Raw genomic sequence first — 10218 nt, 5'->3', positions numbered from 1 at the left:
TTGAGCTGTTCACTCCGAAATACAAATGGTGGCTGCAATGTTGAAAGGCATTAGCTTTTCTCCCAGAGATGGGAGATTCCTATGACTAATGGAGGTATGCAATGGATAGCAGATGGGAGCATGGAGAGGTGGGGAGGCAGATGTGTGCAGAGTTTGAAGAGCCTTTTTCTGCTTGGAGTATCTGGGATCACCCTGGGGTGGTAGTGTGGGCTGAGTCTGAAATGAGGTCAATGCTAGTGGTGTCCCAGAGGTCTGGATGTTGAGAGTGGGTACAGTACTCTTACTGGTACTTGTAGGCCCATGCTTGACCTGTTAGAGAGAGTGCCAAATTAGAATTATTGGTCAATGTAACTCTGAACCCCATTCCAGATTTTGATGGACTGTGAAGGTGGGTTGGGGTGGTCCAGGGTAAAGATCTTAACACTTGAGTACTGTTCCTCTTTGGGTGGATCATTTGTCCCAGCCATGTGTTTTATGGCCTTTGTGGGTATTCTCATCCGTGGCTATAGTCAAGTACTACTAGATCCAGGCATTTGCCTGTTACTCACAGGTCTGCCTTGGTCAAAAAGCTGTAACCAATGTCCTTAAAGTACTCAGGTTGCAGGATTTCCTGAATGGACCAACCACTGTGTTTCCTTGGGTGGTCTTCCTTTCCAGCAGGCTCTGCTTTACCTAATTTCTCTTCTCCATATCTATAGAAACCCTTTCTCCTTTAAAGCCCAGTACAAGTTCTAAGTTCTCTGTGAAACTTTCTGGAGTCTCCCCAAGGAATTCCCCCACTGTCGAAAGCATTTGTGAGCTCTCCACACAAGCTATTCCCTCAATCACACAGGATAGACAACACTTAATTTGCCTACCCTTTCCCCCTTGTAGGGACACAGCTCCCCTTTTACCAAAAATGCCAATCAGAGTCTTCCTTGTGGGTCTTTGCCCTTCGGAGGAGAGAGAGAGTAGAGCAGCCAATCCCGCTCCAGTGTAAAAGTGTAAGTCTTACTTTCAGGTGCCTGAAAAGTCGGAATTCTGGCTAGAGGGTGCTGCTCTGTGCTAAGAGTGAGTGAAGCCCCAGGAGAGACAGTGATGGGTCAGATGGACCTTGGCTCCAGGGTTCCTGAGGCCTAGTTACACCCTAGTGCCACCCAGGATGGATGGCTGTCCAGCCCTATGTTAAAGTCCATGAACCATTCATTCCCATTTTTGCCTGAGCTGGTTAGAGTTGGGTTTTTGTTACCTGCAGTCAAAAGAAAACCAGGAGTCTCCTTTATGTGGGATTTTTCTTATGTTCCCAAGGACAATGGTTTACAAGGAATTTATATCAAAGTAAGATAATAAAGTAGAAACAACATGCCCTTTACACTAAAATGAAACATTTTTAATGCCATTTCCAGCAAGAAAAACAGGCTGTCTCTTTAACTTAAAAGAAGAGGTGATATCTAAACTCAAACAGTAAGGACTAAATGAGAAAAATGGGAATATAAATGAAAGTGTCTGGCACATAGGAGGCATATAGGAAATGGTCACTCCCTTCTTTTCTCCCTGAAGACAGGCTTCCACTTCTGTGTCCTTCAGTATCACCATTCTGTGATCAATGAGCTCAAAAACAGGAATTGAACCTACCAGCTCTTAAACTTGTTGGAGAATAAAGAAGGAAATAAATATCTAGGAACAAGTAATTAGAAGCATTAGTTTGAAATGTCAATAATCCCTTGATACCTGGACTTCTTTTTCCTATTTCACTGTTACTTAAATCTCCCCAAAGGCTTATAATTTTATAATCAGGCCAACATGAGATATACTTTGGAAAAACTAGTGACATTGTGCTTTTATTTGAGAACAAAATAAATGGGCATGACTGGAACTCTGTCAGGATGGTCCTTAACATTCTGCCCTAAACAGGGTATTATTAACTTTCTAACACTGTTGGTGTAAGAAGTGCTGCGAACATCTTAGAGAATTAGAAAAAGTTTGAAACAAACTCTAAAGGTGAGTTCTTTAAGAAGGAAAGAGAGCTGGTTTCCTTTTTGTTCCTTTAAAAATTCTAGCCAGAAATATCACCCAATTTATAACGAAGACCATACACAGCAGCACCAAAAGGCCATTTACAAGAAGAGTTTTTCTTCAACAGAATCCACTTGAATGCGATAAGAAATTGCATCTTGGCTAAGAGCAGTTCACTAGGCGACAGAGCCATCTAAGTGCCTAACTAGTATTTAAATTGTCAAGGGTTGGGAATGTGCAAATTTAGCAGCAAAAGACTCTTGTTTTTTCCCTTGTCATGGGAAAGTGATGGTGGTCAGAGGCGCCAGTTCCAAGGGCTGGTCCAGCGGTGGCCGCTGGTCTTGGTATTCCGCCACATGCCCGTTCCGGTGGTGACCGTACTCAAACTTGATCCGAAGCTCACCAATCTTGGACTGAGGAAGGATATCTGGAATCCACTCAATGATGAATGGTGTTGGCTCCTTTTGATCTGGGGAAGTGTTGCCTGAAGACCAAAAAAAAAAAAAAAAAAAGAACATTGATTAGTACCATTCCAAAATTTGAGGCTGGACAGATGTAACTCTGTTCAGTAATTAAAAAAAAAAAAAAAAAGGAGAAAAAAATTAAAACAACAACAACAAAATAGGAGAGAGAAACAGTGGAGAAGAATCAAGGGAAGGGAAAAGTGATTACTGGTGTATCTATCCAAATAAAAATTTCAGGGAACTGTCTGGTACCCTCAAATGAAATAAGACCCAGCCTCCATGGAAATAAAGCCAAAAGAATACTAAGGAGAGCCCAGATTAAGGAGAAAAGATAGCTGGGTGAGATTAAAAGGGAGACTAGCAAGAAAAGGTCAAGTTTCTTTTTTTTTTTTTTTTTAATTTTTTTTTTTTTAACATTTATTTATTTTTGAGACAGAGACAGAGAATGAACGGGGGAGGGGCAGAGAGAGAGGGAGACACAGAATCGGAAGCAGGCTCCAGGCTCTGAGCCATCAGCCCAGAGCCTGACGCGGGGCTCGAACTCACAGACTGCGAGATCGTGACCTGAGCCGAAGTCGGACGCTCAACCGACCGAGCCACCCAGGAGCCCCAGGAAAAGGTCAAGTTTCAAGGAAACCAGAAACAATTAAAATTACATGGTTCTAAAACATACTACAAACCCATAATAACCAAAGGAGTGTGGTACTGGCATATGTCTAGACGGATTAAATGAACAAAACAGAAAGATCCAAAGTGGACACAAATAGAACAGGAATTTAGCATAATATAAAGGTTGCATTTTCAATTACTAAAATTAGTGATTAGTAATTTCAGTTAGTAAAATACAAGTGTTTCTTATAATAGTGTGCATCAATTAGATAACTATCTGGAAGAAAATAAAAGGTGGCAGAATCATACCTCATACCTTACATCAAAAGAAATTCCAGAGGATCAAAGATTTAAACATGAAAAACTCAGGTTACAGAATGCTTTCAAAAAAATATAAAACACTAGCAGGGTCCAACTCTTGATTTTGGCTCAGGTCATGATCTCACGGCTCACGGTTCATGAGATCTCTCTCTCTGACCTTTCCCCCACTTGCATTCATGCACTCTTTTCTCTCTCAAAATAAATAAACATTTTACTAAAAAAAAAAAAAACTAGCAGAATTTAAAATAATACAATATACCTTTCAAAACTATGGGGCATCTGGCTAGTTCAGTTGATAGAGCATGTGAATCTTTTTATTTATTTATTTATTTATTTATTTATTTATTTAATGTTTATTTTTGAAGGGGAGAGAGAGAGAGAGAGACAGCGTGAGTGGGGGAGGGACAAAGAGAAAGAGAGACATGGAGAATCTGAAGCAGGCTCTACGCTCCAAGCTGTCAGCACAGAGGCTGACAACAGAGCTCAAACCCACAAACTGTGAGATCATGACCTGAGCTGAAGTCAGACGCTTAACTGAACCATCCAGGAGCCCCAGAGCATGTGAATCTTGATCTTGGGGTCCTGAGATCCCATGTTGGGCACACTGCTTACTTAAAAAAAAAAAAAAAAAAAAAAAAAAAAAAAAAGGGGCAAAGAAAATTTGACACTTGCTACAACATGGATGAACCTTGTAGACATTATAGTAAGTAAAATAAGTCAGAGAAAGGAAAAATACTGTATGATTCTACTTACATAAGCTACCTAAAGTAGTCAAATTAATAGAGACAGAAAATAGAATGGTTGTTGCCAGGGACCAGGGGTGAGGTGAGAGTGGGGAGTTACTAATTAATGGTACAGTTTCAGTGGAGGAAGACAAAAAAGTTCTGGAGATGGATGATGGTAATAGTTGCACAACAATGTAAATGTGCTTCATGCCTGAGAACTATACACTTAAAAATGGTTAAAATGGTACACTATTTTATTTAAAAAATTTTTTTAAGTTTATTTATTTATTTTGAGAGACAGAGAGTGAGCAGGGGAGGGGTAGAGAGAGAGAGAGGATCCCAAGCAGACTTGGCACTGTCAGTGCAGAGCCTAATGTGGGACTCGAACACATGAACTATGAGATCACGACCTGAGCCGAAGAGTCGGACACTTAGCCAACTGAGTCACCCAGGCACCCCTAAAATGATAATTTTTATATTATGTATGTTTTCTAAAATTTTTAAAAAGTTAAAAAAATATTGTTTAAGAGGCATCTGCGTGGCTCAGTCGGTTAAGCATCCAACTTTGGCTCAGGTCATGATCTCACAGTTTGTGAGTACGATCCCCACGTTGGGCTCTGTGCTGGACCCTGCTTCAGATTCTGTGTCTCCCTCTTTCTCTGCCCCTCCCCCACTCATGCTCTCTCTCTTCCTCTCTCTCTCTCTCTCAAAAATGAATAAACTTTAAAAAAATTTAAAAAATAATGTTTAAGGTAGATATGGAAAGCTGTCATGATAATATTTTTAAGTTAAAAAAGTATCTGAGGTATGAGCCCATGTTTTGCAAACTCTTTTCATGTGTAGAACAGAGTCTAAAAGGAGATATGCCAAATTCTTTTTTTTTTAATGTTTATTTTTGAAACACACACACACACACACACACACACACACACACACACACAGAGTGCGAGCAGAAGGAGGGGCAGACAGAGAGGGAGACACAAAATCTGAAGTAGGCTCCAGGCTCTGAGCTGTTAGCACAGAGCCTGTTGCAGGGCTCAAACTCACAAACTGCGAGATCATGACCTGAGCCGAAGTCAGAAGCTTAACTGACTGAGCCACCAGGCACCCCTAAAATCTTAATGGTGATGTCTTCTATGGTGCATGAGCTTATAGGTGGTTCACTTTTCTCCTTTATGGTCTATAATGAAATCTATGATTTCTCTATAATGAATATGTATTACTTCTATTCTATTCTATTCTATTTATTTTTAGAGATTTTATTTTTAAGTAATCTCTATACCCAACATGGAGCTCAAATTTACAACCCCAAGATCAAGAGTCATGTGCTCCACTGACTGAGTCAGCCAGGTGCCCCTTATAATTTTATTTTAAAAGCATTGTTTCAAAAGAAACAAAACACTTTATTCCATGATGGCCTTTACAAGATGAATGCATGTGTCTTCTTTGTTTAAGGTCAAGATCCAATGTCTAGGACAGTTCAATGCACACAGCTAATCTTCAAAGGAAAATGCTCTATTGAAAGCACAATTTCACTTACCAACTTTGAGAAAAGTTTTTAGTTCCAAAGGTCGCAGCACAGGTTGCTTTTCTATACGACCATAGGTTTCTGCTATGCTCTCTACTTCCACTTTAGGGCATTTAAACAGCTCATAAGTCCCATCCCGGTTCTGGATAAAACTCCGAGTGATTTCCAAGGGCATCTGGACACGAAGTCAATACCAAGAAAGGTGAGAAAGGAAAAACTTTCAAAGTAGACAAACATTTGGATGACAACAGATCTTTCACTTATTCTTTTTTGTTACACTCAAATTAATGGAAACCTCCTCTTGTATTTTCAAGTAAATGCTATCAAGAAATCTGCCTTTTCTCCTTTACATCATTCATGACTTTCCTTTTTTCTCTATAACTTTAATTTGAACCCCAGCCAAACTATCTATGAACTGAACCTCTAACATCTTCATGGCTATGCAATGGCTACTGGCATAGACTTGCTCTCAAATCAGTTTTGTTCCCTTCCCTCCTGCTCTGCTAGCATGATTCTTCTCCTAAAAGCTCTACTGACAGCATCTACAGCTGGCCTAACACCTTGTATGCTTCACACCATCCTTGGGACTAAGCCAGACAGAACTTGAACTGGTCTTTGCCACTAAACAGCAGGGCATATAGCCTGTTTCTCATCGGCAAAATTCAGTTAATACCAACACATGGTTGTGAGTTTGAATGAGGCGATGCAGGTAAGTAATGCCCAAACAGACCGACACTCCAAGATTATCAATTAGTTCTCTTCCTTTACTTGACAGTGACAGTGCCTCCCTGAACACTTGCTCCAGGCAAGAAGCTATCTCTGTAACATCCAACAATTAAAGAGGTTCCTCAGTGCCTTTAGTGCTAACACAGGGCTTTTCTAGGGTTCACATGTAAGTTTTATAACTACCAAACAACTTATTCTTTTTCTGAAAGTAACAATGCCTTGCAATTAAGCTAATCTTAATGTATCAAACCACACTATGCTGAATTTTCTACAATATTCCATTACTGTAGGAAGGGAAAAGCCTCAAATTTTCAGGATCTGCTTGAAAAAGAAAATGTTTAAAAATGTCTAATATTCCTCTTGTAAAAAAGAATGCCAAATAATTAAAGGTCATTTTTCTAATGAGAACTAAATTGCAGTTTGTGGAGAAGCATTTAATTGTGCTGAGTTCATTGACCTCACAAATAGTATATTATCTCAAATTATTTATATAATTTCTAGCTCCCTGCCGGTTAATGTAGGGCTCACCATAGCTAGTAGGGGTTCATTATCTAATTCACAAGAAAAATGATCTCTGTTTTCTGATCCTAAAGGCAAAGAAAAAGGATATTCCAATTTAAGATACTTTTTCAAACCACAGGGAATACCCATTAAAATCACAGTCAGAACTATACGCCATGAATATTTCTGAATAATCTTTTAGTATGAAAAAAAGGAATTCTCTTCAGTGTCTATAACTCAAGGAATTGGTGCAAACATACTTCCTGCACTTGCTTCTCTTTCTTCCCCTCTTTGCCCTCCTACTATTGTAGAAATACACTCTTACCTCTGGGGTATCTAAGATTTGTTTAACTTGCAGGATATTAGTGATATGCCAGGTATACTTGGAAAAGGTTCCCAGTGGCAAGGCGTCTTTCCGAACAAAAGCTTCAATATAAGAAGGGAACAAGATTAGACTACCAAAAAAATAACATTCTCTTTCATTGTATTTGTTATCCAGTTTTTAGAAAGTTCAGTGCAGTGCTATCCTTTCCTTATAGAATCTCAGAACTTTTAAAAAAGAAATTCTAGAGGCAAATCTGTAATAGGTTTGGCAGAAATGTGGTAAATCAAATGATATGGATTTCTGCTAACAGATGTCTCTGATGCTTCTTTGAGATGCTACTTATTTTTGCTACCTTAGCAACTGATTTCTTTGTTTGGTATAGCTACATGCACAGGACTCCATTATAAAACAGCACCTTACAACCTCTCACAACTTTAGATATACCAGAGGTCAAATTATAGTTCTTAAAAGAATTACATGGAGTTTAGGCCAGTTAATATGGTTGCCAACCTGTTGCCTTGCCTGAAGGATTATAAAGGGGTTTCACCAAAAGGCCTGCAAAAATAGCTAAAGGATGGGTTGAAAGTAATGTATTAGGAGGCCTAAAGTTTAAGGTGAAAGAATCAACACTGCCTCAGATAGATAAGCTGTGAAGACAAAGATTTTTATAGCCCTAAACAGTGATTCACAGATAGAATTCAACCTCAAAGATAGAATTAAACCTCAGTCCCTATTATAATCATCAAATAACTACTAACTAAAGAAATAGCATTGATGTCCAGCTATAGTTACTCTTGGGCTATTTATCACTGAGCCATCTATTCTTCCTCCTCTCTCCCTCGTTTCCTTACACTACCTAGTTAAGTATCATGAAATTTCTAGTAGAAGATGTAATAGAAAACCAAGAAATAAGCACCAGAATAATGTAATTATAAAGGGTTCCAAGCCTAAGAATTACTCTAAAAATAAAATCTTCCTTCATCAAAATTGGGAACCATGAAAAACAAGTTTTTGTTTTTGGTACAGATTGTAATATGCTTCCAAGAAGCCAGTGCAAATAACAACTGGAACTTACAATGCTTTTGCTGAAATTGGTTCATATCTAGAAAATGTCACACTTCTTAGTGGGCACCCTCATTACACTTCACTGTCCTTTTACCAAGTTTGTGCTTTCTGAATTTTTCCATTAACTCTTACTGGAATAAGTATGGTACCTTTGAGGGGAGTGATCATTATTCCAAGAGCTGACTGGCTAAGGCTTCATGTTCTGAGCATGTGACTAGAAGTCCTAATCCTGAAAATACCACACGGTTTCTCTAAGCATAATTCTCTAAGGTCAAGATATCTATTGTTGTTCCTGAGGAAAAAAATCCCATACCTGTGGTGGAGTTGGGAAGCCGTTTCTTTGCACTTCCTATAGATATTCTTTGTTGCAGAGCATCAAAAAAGGACTGAGGAATGTGGAACACCAGTGGCTCTGGTTTGCCTATATCAAATAAGAAGAAACTCGTTTAAAGAAGCTCAGTGGGCTTTCTGACACGTAGGGAGAAGTGGAAGAAATGGAATTGGATGGCACTAACAACTAAAAATGCCACTGAGACTGCTTTATACAGAGGCAAAAAGAAGGCTTTGATTGACCTTTATGAGTCAAGCACTGTCACCAGCCCTACTCTTGATCTCTATTATGACAAATACAACAGACCCTTGTCATCTGCCAAAGATAACTTTTCAGTTCCTCAGTTTCCTAAACACCAGCATAGCCCAGACTTTTCCCTTTAAAGAGTATCTGAAATGAGGTGAGTACAATGAGGCTGAGTTGAGAAGGTAAATTTGATTCAATCCTGCTCACTGTCTCCAAGCATTTGCTATGTGCATTTATGTCCAAGCAAAGTAACTGCAAGGTGTCACTCAGATGGTCTGGGCCAAGAGTGCCACAAAGTCAGGACACTGTTTATCCAACAAGCATCTGTCTTTCTCTCTGAATATGATCTCTAAGAAGGCAAAATGTTTTGAAAATACGTAACAAACCTCTTATAGAAACTTGCAAGACACTAACTAAGGTCAACAAAAAGTCAGCAGAAACCATGTTAGCGGAGGGGTTGGAAGAGGTCAGAGTTTTCTTTAAAAACTGTCCATGAGGAGGGTGCCTGGCTGGCTCAGTGGTAGAGCAAGTGACTCTTGATCTCAGGGTTGTGAGTTCAAGCTCCACATCAGGTATAGAGCTTACAAACAAAACAAAACACAAACAAAAAAACCTGTTCCAGAACTACTATCTGGCTAGATACAACTTAAAGAATGGTTCTTTTTTTTTTTTAATTTGAGAGAATGCGTGCAGACACAGGAGTGGGGTGTGGGGGAGGAGCAGAGAGAGAGTGAGTATCTTTTTTAAAAAAATATTTATTTATTTTTGAGAGAGAGAGCATGAGCAGGAAGGGGCAGAGAAAGAGGGAGACAGAGAATCCCAAGCAGGCTCTGCACTGTTGGCACAGAGCCTGATGTGGGGCTCGAACTCATGAACTGTAAGATCATGATCTGAGCTGAAATCAAGAGTTGGACACTTAACTGACTGAGCCACCAGGTGCCCCTGAGAGAGAGAGAGAATCTTAAGCAGGTTCCACATTCAGTGTAGAGCCCAACATAGGGCTCAATCCCACGACCCTGGGATCATGACCTGAGCCAAATTTAAGGGTCAGATGCTTAACCTCCCGAGCCACCCAGACATCCCAAGAATGGTTCTTAAAGAAGACTCTTAAAGACAGTTCAGATGCCTTTTTATTTAAAGAAGTTTTTGTTGTTGTTGTTTTGTTTTTTGTTTTTTTAGGTAGGCTCCATACCCAGTGTGATGCTTGAACTTACAACCCTGAGATCAAGCGTCTCATGCTCTACCAACTGAGCCAGCCAGGCACTCCTCCGATGCCTTTTTGAAACAAAGGTCAAACCAAGAAAAATAAAAATAAAAGGTTTTCTAGAAGTCCACAGAAAGACTTTACGTTCTTTCAAATGTTTTTATATACTTTATTGAAT

General features: G+C 39.4%; 1 protein-coding gene across 3 annotated transcripts in view; it reads right to left on the bottom strand.

Moving 5' to 3' along the window:
• Nucleotides 1-1790: 1790 nt before the first annotated feature.
• CA3H2orf42 (chromosome A3 C2orf42 homolog) overlaps nt 1791-10218 on the bottom strand; it is a 32315-nt gene continuing 23887 nt past the window's right edge. For all 3 annotated transcript variants that reach the window (XM_060659004.3, XM_060659020.2, XM_081795261.1), the window contains 4 exons: nt 8573-8680; nt 7195-7295; nt 5655-5817; nt 1791-2479 (listed from right to left, as the gene is read on the bottom strand). In XM_060659004.3, the coding sequence (XP_060514987.1) occupies nt 2271-2479; nt 5655-5817; nt 7195-7295; nt 8573-8680 (581 nt within the window). In that variant the 3' untranslated portion in view covers nt 1791-2270. The remainder of the gene's footprint in view (nt 2480-5654; nt 5818-7194; nt 7296-8572; nt 8681-10218) is intronic.

The sequence above is a fragment of the Panthera onca genome, chromosome A3 (genome assembly GCF_046562875.1).
Source record: "Panthera onca isolate mPanOnc1 chromosome A3, mPanOnc1 haplotype 2, whole genome shotgun sequence".
Lineage (NCBI taxonomy): Eukaryota > Metazoa > Chordata > Mammalia > Carnivora > Felidae > Panthera > Panthera onca.
The sequence above is the reverse complement of the archived record's forward strand: the minus strand, read 5'-3'. Positions and strand labels throughout refer to the sequence as shown.